This window comes from Gouania willdenowi, chromosome 12, assembly GCF_900634775.1.
Source record: "Gouania willdenowi chromosome 12, fGouWil2.1, whole genome shotgun sequence".
NCBI lineage: Eukaryota > Metazoa > Chordata > Actinopteri > Blenniiformes > Gobiesocidae > Gouania > Gouania willdenowi.
This window is the reverse complement of record NC_041055.1, coordinates 16,042,091-16,063,521: the sequence shown is the minus strand read 5'-3', so window position 1 is coordinate 16,063,521 and position 21,431 is coordinate 16,042,091. Positions and strand designations below refer to the sequence as shown.

The 21,431-nt window shown below is 37.7% G+C and overlaps 1 protein-coding gene across 2 annotated transcripts in view; it reads left to right on the top strand.

Annotated features, from left to right (window-relative positions):
- Positions 1–21,431, top strand: part of LOC114473697 (transmembrane protein 132C-like) — a 237,304-nt gene that overhangs the window by 190,877 nt on the left and 24,996 nt on the right. For both annotated transcript variants that reach the window (XM_028463464.1, XM_028463465.1), the window contains 2 exons: positions 10,958–11,101; positions 19,315–19,523. In XM_028463464.1, coding sequence (XP_028319265.1) covers positions 10,958–11,101; positions 19,315–19,523 — 353 coding nt within the window. The remainder of the gene's footprint in view (positions 1–10,957; positions 11,102–19,314; positions 19,524–21,431) is intronic.

The following is a 21,431-nucleotide window of genomic DNA, read 5'->3' as shown; positions in this document are numbered from 1 at the left end:
ATATGTTGATTTTTCTGCTACAAAAACACTACATGAGAAATGGGTAAATGTGCATTCCAGTGGGTGGATCTTAATGGTTGTATGATTTATGACCTGAAGCACCTAGTGTTAAAGGAACACATTGTAGGGAAGATATTAACAATGCACGGGCGACCATCACTCAGGTGGTAGAGTGTTTGTCTGCTAAACAAGAGGTTGGGGATTCGATCCCGGTCTATGTGTTGAAGTGTCCTTGGGCAAGACACCGATTCCTAAATTGCTCCCAGTGGTTGACCAGCGCCTTGCGTGGCAGCTTAGTCCCATTGGTGTGTGAATGGGTGAATGAGCTGATATTGTAAAGGGCTTTGAGACTACTTCAGTGTGGGGATAAAGCACCATAAAAAAGTCTATTTACCATTTACCATGCACAAGAGTTTATTTCCCATTCACTGATCTAAAAAGAAAATATGTATGCAAAAAAAAAGCAATAATTAGATTTACTTTTGTGTAATTTTTATTATTGTTATAATTTTTGATATTCTGACCCGTTAAGGAAACTCAGTGCTCCGACTGTTAACGAAGCTTTCATTCATTAGTGATGTTTAAAAGTAATAGTGCTGCACTCTTTCTGCTCTTATCTTTATTTACAGAGATGGATTCCACCCTCTGTGGTGCAGAGGATCCCACAGTTGCCTCAGTATCTTGTTGCTCTTTGAATTCTGTTTCTCTACAATATTCCAAAGTTATTGTAATGGATTTGAGTTAGCCAAGCCTAACTGATATTTTTGTTCTGCAGTCCTGGCAACCTTAAGAAAGACACAAGTCTAGCATTCCAGCTTGTATAGTACAAAATGATATAATATGACTCACCCGAGAATAATTTGGATTTTTATGATTATTATCAGCAGTAGGTAATATATTTTTTCCATTCTTAACGTTAAAGAAAAGAAGGGAGCTGAATGGCAAGTTCTGTTATCAAGCCCATTTTTCGTTTTTTCTTTTTCAACAGTGTCCACCTTATTCTGTTATAAACACAGTTATCAGGGTAATTGTCTCTCTTTGTGCATGGTTAGCATGTTCTCCCTGAATGGCCATTAGTTTATTCTAGTTTCTCTCACTGTTGTTGTTGTTGTTGTTGTTGTTGTTGTTTTTGTTGTTGTTGTTGTTGTTGTTGACGACCCAAGACATCAGGATACTGTGAGAGCACTCGTTTGGAAAAAACTTCTTGTTGGCACAATAGTGAAACAACATGTATGACAAACTAATGTGATTCCACAAGGAAGTGCACCATTCCCGTAACTCTTGTTTGATGAGGTTAAAGGCCAATGGTTGCGTAGACTTAGCCGTTGGAAGGTGACTTCCTTGTTTAGCTGGAGTGTTTGTGGTAATCAGTAGTAAGATGGAAGCATCCAAATGCAGTAGTAATGTTTCTGGTCTTAGGAATAACGTTAACACACCCAAGGAACTGGATGAAATGTAACTTAGAGATGCACCAAATATTTGGTAACCGAATATATTCGGGCGAATATTGCAAAAAATCCACATTCAGCCTTCAGTAAAGTGAGTTAATAGCAAGGTCGAATAGTAGCAATGACGCAATCAAACAATGTGCAGTGATTATGAGTCAGAAAAGTGTGTGCGCGTTGCTGCAGAACCAGCAGCAGCTCCCCTTTTCCGCACACAAACACAGCCAGACTCTTTACTTTCCGCTTACCGCTCTCCGTTGTCCGTCACCGCGTAAAAGTTGGAAGCCGTCCAATTGACAATCGAGTCTGTTGTTAGCGCTGTGAGCCACAAATCTGTAAACATCCCCATCGTTTCCTCCTCAGTTCACAAGCAGTGTCTGTTCTCGCTGCATAGGCTGGTGTAGCATTAGCAAGTGCTAACAGCTGATGTGTGTGAACAATGGCCGTGGCTCCAAGCAGTGACTCCCAACACGATCGGCAGCAAAAAGTAGTGCAGTAGTCCAGTAGTGCAATTTGCATTTACATGTATGGCAATAAAGTATAACATGTATTTTATATTAAACCGCAGTTTAGTTTTAGCTGTAAGATAGTTGGAGAGGGAGGAGCCACGTGGGCAAAATCCAACTGTCCCATTTAAAGCTGACTTTTTACTAAATGTAGAATAACAAGGGAGGGAGGAAACAGAACTTTTTCAATTTTGTCCCTCTGAATGAGGCTAAAGGGATGTATATCTGTATCAAAACCATTATGAAGTGATTTTTTTCATCATACCTCCCCTTTTGATGCACTTTAGTTTGTTTTGTTTTATTTGAAGGGCTAATATAAATGAAAAAACTTTGTTGTGCTTTTTTTGAAAAGCAAAGGCTATTGGAATATTTAAAACATCTCAAAATATTCAATAAACATTTACTTTCTTTAAAAAACATGTCTAAAAATGTATTCTAGGCTATTTATTCACTATTAAAAAAAAATAGTGTAAAACTTTACAACCGCATTCGGTATTTGGTATTTGGCCAACCGTTTATTTTTTATTCAGCTTCGGCTTCGGCCACAAATTTTCATTTTGGTGCATCCCTAATGTAACCAAGCACAAATGCCACACTGAATTGGTGAAGCCCACTTGTAAAGGGATATTATCTGTGTTTGAGGCTAAAAGTTGATATAAATGACTCCTGAGATATTTCTGACATGATTTAGTAACAAAGTTTTATTATTCAGCTTTAAAGTGCATTTAAGTGATGAGTTTGACTTTCATTCTGCTTTGTCAAAATGCCGTTTGAGATATCTGTCGTGACATTCCACATAGACATGAAGTGGAAAAGTGAAGTCATTTTGCTTTGGCAGAATCATGTCTGATATAATAATTGTGGTTCAGAAAATGAAGTTGTAGATATCTGCAATGTACGAATCAGATTGAACCCACAGAAATCTCTAACCAATATATCAAAAATCTGTAAAGGAGTTTTCAAAAGTTGATGTGCAAAATACTATAAATACTATTAAATATGTATTAAACTGTGGTGTGATAACTAAAATGGTTGAAGGCTGCTGCCATAAGCAGAACCTTTTTTTTTTTTACATTGTCGCCTACTCTGCTCATGACTCATCCACAAACCACATCAGCTTCCAGACACTCCACCCCCTACCCCGGCTACAAAAGAAAGGTAATGTGTTTTATCGATTCTCCTTTCCCCTCGATGTCGCTCCTTTTTTCTTCCATTGCTCTCTGCACTGCAGGGAGACTTTGCGAGAAGAAAATTAATGTCCATTTCAGATGTGTTTGCAAGAAGGCTTTGCGTGAAATTCATTAAATGTGGACAAAAGTATGGCTCGTAAAATATATATTTGTGTAAAAGCTAATGGCAGCAATTTTAGAAATAGGCCTAACTGCTTATTGTGTGCATGATGGCTCATTAACAGGACAAGCTTTTCAGATCGCCACAACTCCGGGGGGGCATTAGGCCGCCCCACAATTCTCAAGCACAAGTGAGAGGATTTCACAGAAAAAAGATGCGTTTGTGCTTCATGCTTCTAAATTCTCAGAATTTCATTATGAACATCATTTTTTGGTCATGAGGATTATATCCTTCCGTGTTTAATGGGTCCTGTTCTCCAGTTAGCAGTGAAGCTTTCTTTTACGTGCATGCAGTTAAGCAGGTACAGAGGTGTAAAGAGTACCGATATATCCTACTCAAGTAGAAAAACTGTTAGTTGATTGAAATTATACTCAAGTGCAAATAAGTCATACATAAAATACTCAATTACAAGTAAAAAGTAGCTTAAAGAAATAGTACTCAAAGTTTATTGTTGGTCATGAATCCTGCCACGTTTCCTTGCGTACAGTAAACATCTCATGTAGAAACTTACATTTGAAAAAAAAAAAAATAACAGCAATTAATTCAATTTAAAATAGAAAAATTCTCAGGCTCTAAGTATAGCTACATCTATGAACTCTGTGCCATATGTGTAACAACTTAATAGGTAGAAACACCAACCTGAACCATAGAAAGTGGCATTGATGAGAAATGGCACGACTAAGACCATAAGGATTATGTTCAATGTGAGACCGTGAAACAGAAATAAAAATCTAATCACAAAAGAACAATAATTTACTCTGTAATGGTTGGATGTAGAAATGTAACAAATTACTTTATTTCTTTTAAAATGTACTTAAAGCTGAGAACCGGAGTTTCTCAGAAATTGTTTATATATGATTCTTTTGAAATGTGAATAAATACCTAACTAGTCTTTTACTATGGTCTACTGCCGGTGGTCATTCATATACATTAATGTATATAAGTACCTCCTTCATCCTATCAACCCCTATACAAATGGAAATGAATGCAGAGTGCACACAGCCAATAGGCTTCAACTTCATGTTTTTTGAGACTATCAATCAAAGTGAATGCGGAACTGTGCACGTCACAACAGCAAACAGGTAAATACGATTTTGGCTCTTACCTGACCCATAGACCTATAGTGATGCAACCTTGTTATGTTCTGCGATTCGCGTGTGGAAAAGAGGCGTGACTTCTGGTAGATTGCAGAGGCAGGGGGAGGAAGTGGAGCTTTTGAGGGCGGGACATCTAGATGTCTTCTCGGAAAACTCCGGATAGCAGCTTTAAGTACAAGTAAAATTACTGATTTAGAAATATACTCAAATAAGTACAGGTACCCATAAAAGCAACTTAATTACAATAATGTGAGTACTTGTAATATATTACTTTCACCTCTGTGCACGTATCTCCTACGCATAATTTCCCATCCAGACTCGTGATACGCCCACCGACTGTAAATAGACCCAACACGTGTAAGTCTGTGAATGAAGGCGGTGTGGAAATCATGAAACATGGAGTTTTCCAATGTAAAAAGTTTATTTGATAATATTATTGCAGTGTGCGGATCGGCCGCATTTTTCTGTCCAAGCCACAGTTAAAATATCTCTTTTTTTCTGCTCATACTATAGACACATAAACGCTTGTGTGGAAAGCCCAATTGTATGAAGCTACTGTAGGACCTTCCTACGTTGAGAAATGATGAACACATCAGTCATTGAGTGCGACTCCTGCTTTTATACCAAGGAGACGAGCCGAGCATCATTTCTATATGTAGGTCAGAATCGTTTCAGGTATCCAACCTCTGCATAGATGACAGCTTATTGTTTCACTTGTATTTTTACGCTTGTAGTGTGATCAAACTGTGGCTTTACGTTGCACATAGTAGGAAAATAGTTGGACATCATTCTGAGCTCCATCAGTGTTTCATTGAACGAGTTGCTGGAGTTGAGGGCAATCACATCGGGGTGTGCACTCCTGTACCTCCATGGTGCAGATCAAATATTATGTCTGCTATTTAATTAAATGTAATGCAAATGTAGATGGACAATCCTTTGGCGCACTTGTGCTACCCGCCCAACAGGTTCTCATTTCATTCAATGTTTCCAAGTGTCTCCAGTTGAAGCGATCACATAACTGACTGATTTATAATCATCATCATCATCATCATCATCATGTGTTTATTTCAGATCAATGAATGGAAAGAGAAGTAAAATGTTGCAGATTTATGTTATTGTTATTAAATTATTTCTGGTAGTTTCTTTTGCAACATGGTTATTACATGTGGCGTGAATTGTAATTGCGTCCAAGCTTCAAGTGCCATCTAATGTTTCACCTTCTTGGAACGCTGCACCTAGTCCAGGTTCTTAAGCACGTAGGTGGAAAAGAGCTTAAGCTGATGTTAGGCCAGATTTGACTGGGAACGCCCACATTTCAGGGCCACTTTACCCAGAGTGCGTAACTGGGATGAAAGCGCACAATGACAATATGAACATGTTTGTAGCACTGAGTGTATATGATGACACTCATGCACCATGCTGGCATCATAAGCACACAGAATACACACTTCTCATTCATCCAGGGGTGAAAAACTATCACTGAGCACTAAGCAACTATTATCAACATATGATCCTCACTAAAGATGTTCACTTAGGAATAAGAGTTCACGTAAGAGCCTCTGATGGTAAGTGTGGGTTTGGAGGATGTAGTGAAGTGCCATTCAAGTGCATGAAAGATGTAAGATGCATTTAAGTACACATTGGCAGGATAAAATACATGGTTTTTCATGTTCTGTACAACTACAGTCAATTAAAAAAATCAGTTAATGTCTGTAAAACCATCCATCCTATTTTTGGTGTAGCAGAAAAAGATTAATTATAAATAAAGAAAAAGCTGTGTGAGGACAAACAGAGACAAACAGCTATTTATTGCTTTACTCAAGTAGTGCATACAATGAACACCAACGCCTGCTTCTAGGCTTCTACAACAAGAGCCCGAGATACAGGCTATAAACTTTTCAACAGATGACTCCTGATAATTTACAACATTTCAAACAGCTTACTTTTATTTAAGTAAATAAAGAACCACAAAGAACAAAGGGCAGTTGTTTATATTTGCGACCTGCTAACTGCTTTTTCTTCTATCACAGAGGAAAACAAGAGTCTTCATGTATAGATGCATTGAGTGTGGGTGTTTTTCTGATATCTTAAAGCACGTTGGAGCTACTTTGGTAGTGACAAAAGCACAATATAATTCTCTTTTTGGAATTACTTTTAATAGCGATGAGACCCCCTCTTGTTTCCTCTCAGGTGTGCCTCATCCTGGTTGCAATGACATTAGCCACCATCACCTCACCTACAACACTCCTTTGTCTCCCAACAGACAAAGCAATAATGTCATTGTAATGTAGGCCAACAGATAGTCCACAAGATCATTTGCCACATAATACAGTTTATATTTTTAAACCTTCATCTCAATGCCATACCTACCTGTAACTGCTAAGGTGACAAATACTATAAATCTCCTTACAGTACTTGAAGGAAGCATTATTTTTTCATGAAAATAACGAATAGCAAATGGAAAGCAGAATGAAAGAAGCGGAAAATCGTTTGAATCGAATTACTCAATGAATTGTTCAAATAAATAATGGAATAATTGAATACTAAAGTGACTGATGACCCCTGCATTGAAATTATGTTCTATGATCACCATTTCTACAAGTCCTCATCAAATTTGTGGCTTTAGGCAAGCTCAAGCATGCTTAAACTGCAAGCTTGTAGGTAATGTGCACACGAACAGAGGTAGTAATTTGTTTTTATTAAACTTATCTTAAAAATTTACTTAATTACAGTATGTGCGGCCTAGTGTCAAAAGTCCAGAAAACAACAATAATGATAATACATTTTATTGATTACTTATAACTTATAACTCAGATGGCCGGGTAGGGAGTTCCACAGCACTGAAAGCCCAATCCACCATCCAGAGCTTGGTTCTGGGAAGGTGGATGATGTTTTGGTGGGCGTGTATTGCGTGGTGAGGTTAACATAGTGAGGAGTTCCTTCGAGTATAGTGGGGCGAATCCATAGATGCACTGGTGGGTGATGAGAGAGACTTTGTATTTAATCCTTGTGGTGATGGGAAGCCAGTGAGGTGAGTGGAGTACCGGGGTTCTGGGCTGCGCTGTTTAGAATTAATTGGATTTTGCGTTGGGTTCCAATGAGGAGTAGTTGCGTCTGGAGGAGATGAAGGCGTGGACAAGAGTCTCTGCATCAGATATGGTGAGGGAGGGGCGGAGATGAAGAAACAGGATTTACACAGATGTTTGATGTGGTTTTCATAGGTTAGGTAAAGGTCCAGTCTCACACCAAGATTGGTAATGGCAGAAGAAGTGGGGATGGGGGACCTGAAAAGGTGATGGTGTTATGGAAGATGTTTGGACCTGGTGGGTGGTGCCGATGAGCATGGCTTTGGATTTAGAGTAATGTAATTTAAGGAAATTATGGCTGATCCACAACTTCATCTCCTCCAGAAAGGTGGTGAGTCTTGAGAGTGTGGTTGACCCTGATAGTGACGGGGCAGTTGAATTGGTTTTGAGCTAGAGCTGGGTATCATCGGCATAGCAATGGAAGGCGATTCCATGTTGGCCGATGTGGAAGCATATAAATGAATAAAAGTAGTGGACCAAGTACAGACCCTTGGGGAACGCCGCAGGTGAGAGGAAGTGTTGTGGATTTTGCATTTCCCATTCTGACAAACTGGGTCCTCTCAGAAAGGTAGGATGTAAACCAGGACAGTGGCATATTTTAAAAAGAGGAACATCCATGTGTCTCTGTACATTTTAACACAAATCAAGTTATTACTTTAACCAAAACTGTTTTGTTCCACTTTGCTGTATGTTTTAACTTACCGTCACATCTTTAAATCTTTTCATTTTAAGTGAAGTATGAAAGTGAAAAAAGTGAGCAAAAAAGTCAATAGTTTTGATGAACAAAGGGCTGTCTGGAAACATTTTTTCCATTAAAGGGGAAGTCCTCCTAGACCTCCTTTACTAAAACTAAGCCACAATGAGCAGGATCCACTGTTATGACAAATCCTCTGTACAATCTAACAAAGAGGATTACTAGACTTTGTCTTAATTGATCTTCTTATCTTCATTCTGCTTCTCTTTAATTTGCTCCACACTAGTGTATCTTGTTTTATCTCATGAATGACTCCAAATTGACAAAAACTGGTATTTTAATATTATCTTTCTTTTTCTCTTTTTTTGATTTCTTCTCACTTGCTTTTTGTGGAATAGTTGAAATGACTCAGATGAGCTCCAGTCCAGTGTTTCCTTCTTAAGTATTAACCATACATTAAAGACACTAATGACTATATATATATATATATATATATATATATATATATATATATATATATATATATATATATATATATATATATACTGTATATATATAGCCTGGAGAAATGTAGCTAAAGCAAAAGCTATAAAATAATTGTGTAGTGCCACTTAGACCAGTATCAATTCAAGTGCAACATTTGAAAAATGAAATCTAATGGGGATAAGTCGGATTAAGGATTAGGGAGGTAAGTTTATCAGGCCTTGACGGCTAAAGGTAATGCCAGCTGCTACTAGCATAGCCTAATGCCCTATTTAAAGCACCACCCTCCCTTATTTTACTTTTAGGTCTTAGCAGCACAATATAATGTAAAGACATGCTAGCTAAACTGCCGTTATGTTCCTCCCAGTTACACCAAATGTGACATTTTTCTGGTGCTGTTTAGTATTTTACAGTTAACTTACCCCAGTGGCTCCCATCCTTTTTTGGGTTGTGAGCCCATTTTTATATCACAAGTGTTTTTTTGGGAGTAGTCATCCTTGTGCATCTTTCTTGTCAATTTGTATATTTTTCTATTATTTCATATGTTTTAGTTGTCATTGTCTATGTTTTACTTTTTTAATTAATTGTTGTCATTTCATTTTTCCATCATTTCATGTATTTTTGTTATAATTTTGTTAATTTTTCAATAATTTTATGTATTTTTGTTTTTATTTTTGTGTACTTTTCTATCATTTTCTGTATTTATCCTGGATGTCTGTAATGTTCTGGATCAACATATACAAAAACAAATGTCACATATTACATCACAAGCAAATTCTCTAAGAATAATCCAGAATATTGATTATTTTTATTAGTAAATAAACCCTTATTTCCTTCTAACCTGTTCAAATGTGTCAAACCACAGTCATTTAGAGGAAATAACGTTATTAAAGGAAGTTGCACGAGAATGTTTAATGACATTTTTTCATAATTGTGAAAGATAGAGATTGATTGTCTTATAGCAGAAAGTGTTGGATGTTTTCGAAAAGATCATTTGTTTTGCACTTGTAGATACATATTGTGAACTCATTTGTTTTTGTTCAGTCAACCTTTGCACATTTAGATTTACCTTCAATATTTAATATTTAGATTAAAGATTTAACATTGACATTGTATTTTTACGAGAAATGTGAAATATTTAAATGTAATATTGAGATTTAACATTCAGCATTTAGATTAAACATTTGAAATGTAGCATTTACATTAGATTTAATATTTATACAAATTGTACCTGTAAGTATTTCTGTAAAAATCTAATTAAAAAAGCAACAACTGATGATACAAAAATGATTCAACAGAAAAATTGTAATCTAAAAGGTATATACTGTAGAATACCATAAATATATGAAAATGCATTGAACAGAAATGATGTAAACAAGAGGATACTTACAGTACCTACTGGTTGTTGTCTATTACTGCTTCTGTTTCTAAGATACTGTTGTAAAATACCAATTGGTAACCCCTGGTGGAGAGATTCCAAATCCATTAAAGAGATCCTCCAATGTTTTTACAAATGTGGCCAAAAACCTTCTAAATGTCCTTATTAGAAGATGTATGCCTAACAAAACACATAATTTTGCATCATATTTGTTTAATTAACTTTTTAAAATGGAACTACTTTACCATTTGAGAGCCTGTGGGCCGCCAGTTTGAAATGAGTGTTTCGCCCATTTCAGCCCATTGACTTCTATAGGAGTGAAGCATTCAGGATCATTTAGCAGCTTTTTCAGTCAAAATGACAACTTGTGCTGCTTTGGGTTGCTCTAAAAATCAGTAAAAGTTTTCTCTTCTTCATGGCGTAGACAAAGCAGCAGAGTTGGAACTTCTCCCGTGACCTGTGGATTTTGTTTATAAAATTTCGGTAAACAAAAGAGGTTTACATCGAGTTTTTTAACTTTTACTGATTTTTAGAGCAACCCAAAGCAGCACAAGTTGTCATTTTGACTGAAAAAAGCTGCTGAATGATCCTAATGATTTTACTCCTATAAATGGGCAAAACACTTCATCGGTGATGTCATTTCAACATGGCGGCGCACAGGGTAAAGTAGTCCTAGTTTTAAAAGTTAATAAAATGAAAATGGTGCAAAATAATGGGTTTTGTTAGGCCACAATTGTAAAAACAGTGGAGGATCCCTTTAACTGGTCCATGTAAGGCTGTCATTTGTTTCCATAATACCAGTTGGCTAATATCACACACTGTGCAGCTTTGAAATTGTAGTTCATCTCGACTACTTCTCTAATGGTAAGATGCAAACACTGTAGATTGACACTAGTTCTTCTCTATTTTCCCTCCCAGGACACTGAAATCCTCAACACAGCAATCCTCACTGGACGCACTGTTGCAGTTCCAGTAAAAGTGGTGACAGTGGGAACAGACGGAGCCGTCTCAGATGTTACAGAATCTGTGGAGTGCAGGTCAACAGATGAACAGGTCATAAAGGTCAGTAGGCCGTGGGCTGTCACCAACTTCTTTTATTCAAACCGTCTTTCAATTCGTCCACTTCCTGATCCTCACATTTCCAGTTGAGTGCCAAGCTTTCGTGAGATGAATGAAAAACCTTGGTTGCAAGTTTAAAGGCAGCTTGTGAGCATTAATTCAGAAAGCAGAAGCTGATGTTCCCTTCACAATGAAGTGATGTAGAAAATAGCTTTGGTCTATTGAGCGTCTTTTGCAGTCTGTATTTTTCAGAGGTCGTATGAGAAATGAACACAACACGCAGCAGCAAGTGGCTGCCACGGGTTTCACAATAAACACAGTGAAGTACTTCAATATTGAATTTAACCTTTTTCATATTTTATATTGTCAATCTGGAAACACTTTACTTGTTTTAGTTTTATAGATAAGACCAATATTACGCTGTCATTATCTGTCATTAGGATGAATACGGTGACATGAAGGCTGTTATTAATTGTCGTTTGCTAAATGATGACACCTTTGGAGCTATGTTGGCATTTTTTGGGTCAGGTGGAGGGCTATAGTGGGGTTAAGTGGGGTTAGGGTAACGAACAACACTTAATGACAGCCTTCATGACACCTTATTCACGCTAATGACAGGTGTCATGTCATAATAATGACAGCGTAATGTCAACCTATACCTATAAAACTTCAAGTAAAGTGTTACCATTAATCAATTCATTTCTCTAGGTGAGAATAAAAAACATGATTTGATACTGTAAAATATACAGATCAGTACTTTAATTCATTTAATTAATTGTGTAAATTAATGCAAAAATTCAACATCCTTGACAGGGAGTAAAGCAATATTGATTTAATTCTACCCCTAACCTGTATTTATAGTCTGTAACTTACATAGAAAGTTTAAGTTTGTGTGCTGGTTAGTTCTAACACAGTTATGTTTACAATGCATTTTCAGTACTTAGTGTTTAATAATTTATCTAATTTCATTTGAACATTTTAGAAAATTCTTTGTTAATAGCCACCCTCATAACAAAAGTGCAAAAGAGTCAATTATTATTTCATTACTTTTAGTACTGCCTAACTCGTGTATTTTTCTATTTTACAACTTATGTGAAACTGCCCAAGTCATTATTAACTTCCTGATGCATGTGACCCATAATAGTCCGTGGATTGTGATGCCAAAGGTGCCCTCCCGAAAGTCGATATGTGACGAGTTGGGAGTGAGAATGTGTTGCGGGAGAGTACCTTTGGCGTCACGTAGTCGGCCCGTGGCAAATTGCCTTATTTCAAGAAAAATTGTGGCTTTACAATTGTTTTTATTACATTTCTAGTGAGAAATGTACCCATAACTTATGGTTAAGGTTAGGGTTAGAGTTAGAGGTAGGGATGTCCCGATCAGGTTTTTTTGCCCCCGAGTCCAAGTCCTTTGATTTTGAGAATTGGCCAATACCGAGTCCCGATCCGATACTTCTATAATACATTAAACATGTCCCTTATTTAGTTTATTCACCTTATTTTAACATTCAACCCTAAACAGAGCACTTCTGTGATGTAGCCTGATCAATCGAGCAATAAATTAATAGAAATTTCACTTTAGACTTTAATGCAAGATTAAACAATATTAAAGAAAAATGTCTAATATAAAAATGAATAGTGTCTCATCTTAAAATCCCAACAGACATGTTAACAAATAAGAAAATAAAAGTGCCACCGTGCTGTAAAGTAAGGACAGTAATGTGCTTTTATGAACTGCACTCTTAATGCTGACTCTCATCATTTAGTTTCACAGATTGAAATGTATGTTTTTTTCTTGATGAAAAGTATGACAACTTAATTTTGTTGGCATTGCAGGTGCAGAGCATGTAAAGTATTAGCTGCTTCCTAAATAAAGTGTGTGAAAGAGTCTGCAGATAGAGGTTGATTAAGAACAGGGGTTCTCAACTGGTCTCACCCTGGGACCCACACTTTCCACGGTCATTAAATCACGACCTATTTTTTTTTTTAATTACATTTCTAGTGAGAAATGTACCCATAACTTATGGTTGGGTTAGGGTTTGAGTTAGAAGTAGGGATGTCCCGATCAGGTTTTTTTGCCCCCGAGTCCGAGTCCTTTGATTTTGAGCATTGGCCGACACAATTGGTGGCTGACTAAATACTTTTTTGCCGCACTGTATTCTGGTGTTGTTATTTATGGTCATCCAAGGACTGTAGTATAATAAGGCATGCTGCATAATGTAGAAAAATAGACTTGTTTTTTTTTTTTTAATCATCTCCATATCTAAACATTTATATTTATTAGATTTTAATATTTCTGAATTGAAAACTTCAAGTATCGTTTAGGCATTTGAAGACAAGGCCTACTGTCCTGTTTTTTGGATGAAAAAATAAATAAAATCTGTTGATCAAATAACGGGATTGTAATACATACACCCCATTCTGCTAGTTGGTCATGATTCTTCCCCCGAAAATCATTTTAAGTATAAATTATGCTTTGATTTCTCCCTTTAGAAAAATCGTGGTCTAAAAAGCAGATGTAGAGACAATAAACTACATCTTCTGCACCATTTGGCAATGTAGCAACCTAAACAAGCCATTAAATTGACAAAGTGCTTACTGTGATTGATTCTCTCTCATGTGAGTTTCTAATCTCTGAGCTTTGATTTGTATTGGCTTTCAACAAGATTGAGAATCATTTTCTATGAAACAAACACACAAAGTTTGTTGTTGGCACCACAAACCATAAGATTCTTTAGAATCTTGGGTGTGGGGAAAGGAACACAGTAAAACTGAACAAAGGAAAGAAAGGAAAAATACGGTGTATTCTTAATTGTGAGTCTGTGATATAAAAAGAATTTGTTACAAGTGGGCCTGTGTTGTAATGCATAGCTGATTTAGTACATTTCTGTGTACCGTACATGCATATCAGAGGGAAAAGAGGAGGCAGAGCTCTCAAAGGGTTTAATTATCCACTGAAGAAGTACTCCACATTGTGACGCTGACCTCAGTAGCGTACTCCCATGCCCAAACCAGTGGTTGGGGAACAGTGAGCGCCACCCCTCCTCCCTCTGCCCAAGTTTCAAAGCAGTCTCAAAATAAAACATTTTTGATCAGGACGCGGTTCCTGCGTGCCGCACTGTTTTTTAATGGTTTTGAGGGTCAATTCTTGTTCTTCTGTAGGCCTGATCAAAGTGACAGCAGCGTATTTGTGCAGTCAAATCAATGAGAGTCCACCTGAAGTTTAACATTTTGAGTAAATTGAATAAAAGAAGTTAAATGGAATGGGGGGAATGAAGGAAATTCAGAGATTAACAGCAGTTTAAAAATGATTCTGCTTCAATATGTAATTATTTATCGATTTGCTATTTAAAAGTAGTGCCTGGGTTTGAATCCCAGGATAGGTGAACCTTCTTTAGGGTTAGGGCTACTGTTGTTTAGAATAGTGTTTCTCAATAGGGGGCATACAGGAGTTACATAGGTAATTGAGAGAGAGAGAGAAAGAGAGAGAGATAAAGAGAGGGAAATTCACGAATTAAAGCTGGGGTTTGTTTATTTTGTATTGATTTGAACATGAACTGAAAATACAAGGGTCAGTCTTGGCTCCACACCAGGCAGGAAACAACCGTAAATTATCAAAACTATAGAAATACATCTATTCAGGAGGCACTAAAGACTGTTTCATTCCACTTATTTACAAAATTGGATTCTTTAAAATCTGTGTTATCGCTGATTCATTATCTCATTATGTTCTATAGTTTTTTTTCATTGTACGCTGTAATCAGAGAGAGGGGCTATTGAGCCAAAATAGTTTGAAAACCACTGAAGTTGAGGATGGGCTACTAAACAAACAAACACACAGAGGCAATAGGCCCACACTCTGTCTGTTCATCCTTAAAGCTACATTTAGTGTGGGAAAACTCAGAGTTACTGTAATATACAGGAGTGATAACCTATAAGGAGAGAAAAGACGTGTAATGAAAAAAAGTTATGGAAAAAAAAGCCTGACCATATAAAATGCCATGGGTTAAAAATTCTAAATAAAATTAAAGAATGACACTTCCCTATATTTAAAGGAACACTGTGTAACTTTTGGCCACTAGAGGTGCTAGACCTGTAATTTTCACGTCAAGCACCCCTAGTGGCCACAAGCGCCGCAGCACTGTCGCAAAAATCAACAAGCAGTCAGTCGGGCCAGCCTCGCTTGTATTTTGATTGTGTATGCAGACAGTAGTTGACCTGTAACTTCAGGATAAGGATTGGCTCTAAGGGCTTGGTCGATCGGGCTGGGGTGCGAAGCGGGGCTGGGCTCGCGCCGCAGCTGAAGGAGCAGCCTCTCCCTGTAGGCCCGACACTCGGCCTTCTTCGCTGCGTCGGTGGTGATCCCCTTCTACTCCCTGGCCTCGCCATTGTTGCCGTGCCCCTTTGCCGGGAGTCAGTGCGGAACAAGGATGGGCAACCCGGCGTGCGCAGGCCGGTGTCCGGTATCAGGTCGAAGGCGGGTTGGCGGAGGGGGCTGGGTCTCAGTGCCGTCTTTTTAGCCTCCTCAGCAGTTTTAAACTTTTTGCTTGCCTCGGCCACAACCTGGAGTCGAACAGGCGGAAAAATACTAGCAAAAGCCTTAGCCCAATGAATATATCAGAGCCTGTGGTCACGTGACTGCCGTAAAGTGAAATGTTCTCCAGGCATTCTCCAGGTCACATGACCTGGCCAAAGACGGTCCGTCTTTTCCAAACTTACATTGGTGGTATTTCAAGAGGGAAGCCCAGCATGGAGCATTGATACTGTCAAGCGCTGTATATTGGCCTGAAAAATCATTTAAAATAAGTCATATGGGTCAAATCTTTAGGTCAAAAAGTCCACGGTGTGTCTTTAATGCATTGCTTGGATCACTAATTTATTCATTTACTTTTTTTCATTTTTAAACAGGACTTAAATAGACGGACGGACGGACGGATGGATAGATAGATAGATAGATGGATAGATAGATAGATAGATGGATAGATAGATAGATAGATGGATAGATGAATAGATAGATGGATAGATAGATAGATAGATAGATAGATGGATAGATGGATAGATAGATGGATAGATCGATGTCAAGACATGGTTCAAAGCTAAAAAGCCTGATTTATCTGTGTAATGACCGTGCAGAGACCGTGTAATGACCAGAAATATATAATAAAAATGGCCTCATTGTTTGTGAGAGACAAATAAAGCAAAAGTGAGTGAGAATACAAAGTCTTGTGGAAAAATGCAACATGTTTGTGAGAGTAAATGTCCAATACGTGTGCTAAATGTTACTTGTTGTCTGGATGTTCAATCACTTAGACTTGTCCTTGCAGTCATCAAGTCTTCTGGTCTGAATTGGTTTTTCGACGTCGTGCTTATCTGTGCTTATGGGTGCTGAACAGGTGTGCGTGATTAAAGCCACAGAGAATTGTTTCCTTGTAAAGTGTCATCGATTTGTGTTTCCAAGATACGCCGGCAATAACAAAGACTGGAGCGATCAGTCAGGGGCTTGATTCTTCACACGATGCAGAAGATGTCAGCTTTCAAAACATTTCAATTCAATCTTCCCGGTTATCACTTACAGTGCCTTTCATGGAGGGAAACTCTGCGGGGATCAGGGTGTGAAAGCAAAGTGGAACTAAATTAGAAATTGAAGGCAAGCGATCGTGCGGGAACCAGGAAGGGACATTTTCACACATCCTGACATGAAGCACATTTATATTGGCAGTTGTTAATCAAGTTTCCAGTTTCCTTTATTTACACCCGAAGGAAAATTAGTTCTGCAGTGTGATGACAAACATCTATTCTGACACTAATTTATAAGACAAGACGGCATGAGGCAACAAAACAGATCTGCACAATATGATCAAAGTACGTAAGAACCCAAGGCTCTGCCAATCAGAACACAAGAGAATAAGATACTTAATGCTGCTTTACATAATAGAATAGATAAAAGTTATTTAAATTAAATCAATTTAAACGATTAACTGTTATAATATTCAATAGACCAGTGGGTCCCAAACACATTGCAGGGGGTACTTGGAAAGATTTAACAATTAATTTAAAAATAATAAGAAAATGTTCCTAGTTCCTTTTTAGGCTTTTTTTTTTTACAAATTCACCACAAACTAACAGTAAAATTGCTCAATAAAATACTATACTTTCTTGTAATTCATTGAAACATGATTATTTTATACTGCAGAGGCCAGTTTTATCACACTACTGACAATAGGAGACTTTTATTCTGAAATAAAGAGGAATTAAAGCTCTCATGTAAATGTGGATATTTAGGGGTTTAGGAGAGCCCGCTGTTCCATAAATAAAAACGCATATGAAATTATGGAGAGGGTACTTATGATATGAAGAGGGGGTACATATGATCTGACAAAAATGCGAAGGGGTACACGGGACAAAAAAGATTTGGAACCACTGTAATAGACTTTACAGTAAGGCTGAACGATGAATTATATTTGCGTTATTATCGTGATATCGTAAAACGCGATTTTCTAATTGCAAAGGCTAGTTTTTTTTATTTTTAAAAAAATTATTATTATTATTTTTTTTTTTCTTGTCCTGTCTTGTACTGTCCTCTTAAGTTCAGAGAGTGCCATATTAAATCGCAATCGCAATATTGAGGAAAAAAAATCGCAATTAGATTATTTTCCAAAATCGTTCAGCCCTACTTCACAGTTTATTTGGATTACAAACTTTCAAAAGCCAATAATTTATACCCGCAGAGTAAATGTAAGCTTGAATAAATACATCAAAGTACGTATATGTAAGATACATAAAGTGGCTCCATAACCATTTAGTTTCAGTGACATTATACACAGTACTCGGGAGGGGAAAAAAAAAATCCACTGAAATCCAGATTGTTTTTCTGACACATTGATCTCAACTTTTGAATCGCCCTTTGAGGATCACAAACTGTTCTCATTACAGCACATGTAGGAGGAACGGAGACGCTGCAAAAGATGGAGGGCCAGACTAAAGAAGTGGGAGAGATGAAATGTAAGGGAGGAGGAGAAAACTGACAGACGCCGAGCGTTCAGTTTTGTTCCTCTCAGGAAAGGGTTGGATTGAGGATCGTTTGGAAGGAACGCTGCCAAGTTATATGCAAAGAAGCAGAGGAAGATGACAGACCTTTTGATAATAGTCTGATATAAAGAGGTAAATGTCACAATTGAGGATAAGTTCTGAAAATTAGCAAGCGTGCCAATCAGGTCTATGATGGTATTGGAGATTGAAATAAAATGAAAAGCATGTGATGATAAACAAACTTTGTTTTTGACGGATTGTTTAATAGATTTTGGTCTTCTTGCTGAAAAATATCTGATGAAAAGATTCTGGCACTTTGAGGATAGTTAGATATACTGTTATTGATCGCACTTTATCATTTTTGTACTGCTGGAGATTTATCTGAGGAATTCTAGTGGGCTGTACTTTCTCCAGCTATTCATTATAATGTTTTGTTCTCTGGTTCTCTCCATCTGTTCAGTTGGACCACAGTCCCATCACATGTACTATACAGCACACACACATTAATCCTTGTGTACTCCTTTAAATGTACATGCACTTGGTCCGTCTCATAAAAATGTACTAAATATTTTTTTTTTTTTTTTTACTTTCACTGCATCAGATCTTTTCAACTACTTCAGACCTATCCATAGACATAAAAGTATACATTTTCAAACAGTTTGTACGTTTAATATGTTAAGGTTTTATTTATTCAGACAACTTTTCTCAGAAAATGTATTTTGATCTCTTGAAATGTTTCAACAGCAAACTCAGTCTTCTTCTTGTGAGTTTTTTTTTTTTTTTTTGGGCATGGCCAACTTGATAGGCCGCGCCCCCCTGTCACCTGTTGCATTATGATATGTCAATAATACAGTGTATGAAAAAATGTAGTTACAATGGGAGTCAATGGAGCAAATTTGGTCACAAGGTTACTAAGTGTCAGTATGATGCGTATCTCCTTTTCTATACACTTCCAATACACAGGACTTTGGAATTAAGCAAATAAACATGAATAAAGTCCTTTGTAGAGAAAAGAAGATATGCATCATACTGACTTAGTAACCTTGTTCAGCCTTTAAAATGACTGGAATATTGAGACCTGGCAAAATTAATAGTCACTTTTGGTTACCAAGATACTCCGAGGGTTAAAAACAAATCCACACGAACGCACACAGACTAAAACTAACAATTGAAATCTGCTTTTTCCTTAGGTGTCTGAGCGCTGTGATTATGTCTATGTCAATGGAAAAGAGAGCAGAGGAAAGAGACAAGTGATGCTCAACTTTACCTACAGCTTTCTGAGCGCACAGCTGGAGATGAGCGTGTGGATGCCGCGCCTGCCGCTGCTCATTGACGTGGCTGACCCTGAACTCAGTCAGATAAAAGGCTGGAGGGTTCCTGTGAGTGCCAGCAGCAGGAGGTAAGATGCAACATGCAACATGTTTGTTACATGCATACAAAGCATGTCAATTTTACAATATGTAAAAAAGAAAACAGCCTAAATGCTGGCAAAAGGAAAAAAAAGTTAAACATCTGTTTTTATTTTGGGGGGGGTGGTCACACAAACCCCCAATTTCCACTGGATGCGGGTCCGCTGCGTTACGTCTCGGCAGTGGAGCTGATAGGTTTCTATTCAGGTTTATGTGTTCATTTCCACCATGTCCGGTGCGCTGTGTCTGCTCCGTCCCAGCTGTGACAGTCCGGAGCCCTCCGCCAGAGATACGGAGGACTTCTATTTCTGGCGGATGCGGGAGCATGACGCAACAACTCAGCACAGAGCAAATACAGTGAAACAGGAAGTTAAGCACTTACTAAACATTAAAACATCTGATTTTTTAAGACCCGTAGAATATTTTGTACTATGACAAATCTGACACCAGATTCTGAAAGATTAGACTCTCTAATTTCATCAGAAAAAATAATTTTGTTTCTAGCTTGTTTCATTTTTCTGTAATCTGCAGTTGAACAGAGGCAAGTTTCACACAAATCGGCAGTTTGTGACAAAAAGCTGAGAAAAACGGCTTTTTCAGAAAAAATCTATTAGTGACTTTGAAGCAATTTTTTTTTTTGCTTTAGTGACACCTCAACATTGGTTTTGTTCTATAAAACTACAAAAACAACACTTAGACTGGGCTTTTGATGGCAAAATTATTATTACTTTGTTATCTAGGTCAGAGTTCAATGGTTTGCTTACTGCATTATTATCCTCCAAGACTCTCCCCCATCAATCTCCCCACACGCCACTTCCTCCTCCTCCGGGAAATGCCGAGTCTCACCGCATGCCCCATTTTTTGATTGTTTCCTCTCACAATCACCACACTCTCAATAGTCCACTTAGGTTCCACACATGCTCGGGTCGAGTGTGTGCTGCTGTAAGCTGGTGGGAACTTCAGCATCAACTCTCGTAGCGTGACGTAGTTTGGTGCGCTTGGCAAATGGAATGTGTGAAAGCGGACCGGACCAAACTAAAATGCAACAATGTTGCAGATTCACCGCCTGAACCACACCGAGTCCACCGGACTATTTGTGTGAAAGCACCCTAAAGCTTCCAGATTTAAAAATAGCGATAACAGGAAAGTAACAATGAAATGAAGGAACCAATCGCTGTGGAGTTTGCATGTTCTCATCATGCATGATGTGATTTCTGTGGGTCCTTCAGCTGGCTTGGTACAAATAGTATATAAATGATTGATAGAAAATGTAAACATTAACCCAGAGTTTAATCAATCCAAGTCATTAGATTGTATCATGTTTGCAAATCAACAAGGATAAACTTTTTTATGTTTTCATATTAAACGTCAATAAATCTGATATCAATCCATCTTGTTTTAAACCCTTTTTAATTTTTCATTTATTATGCAAACAAGATAAGTGTATATTAAAAATGCTCTGAATAAGGAGGCAAGTGTCAATAGAGATTGACAATGATATCGGGCAATATATAAAACCTGCCTGTACAAGAATAACGGAGATAAGATGGATGCTAACAACTGCCGAAGTCTATCTATTACTGCTACATGCTCCAAGATCTTTGCTGCAATAATAGCAGAGCAGCTAAGACCAAAATCACCGAAATGCATATACGAGACAACAGCAGAAATCAAGCACTCAACATCAGCTTTTGAAACAACATCTTCCTTGACTTTGTTCTGCGATGTATTCTGGACCGAGTAGATCGAGAACTCCCTGATCCCGGTGTCCTCATAAAATATGCAATCCCAATTACCTGCACTAATAGAAGCCAATGAAGGGATCACCCTTATAATGGAGATACACGCCTTATCCAAGTCAACTATGCAGATGACATTGTCATGTTTTGTAAGAACGC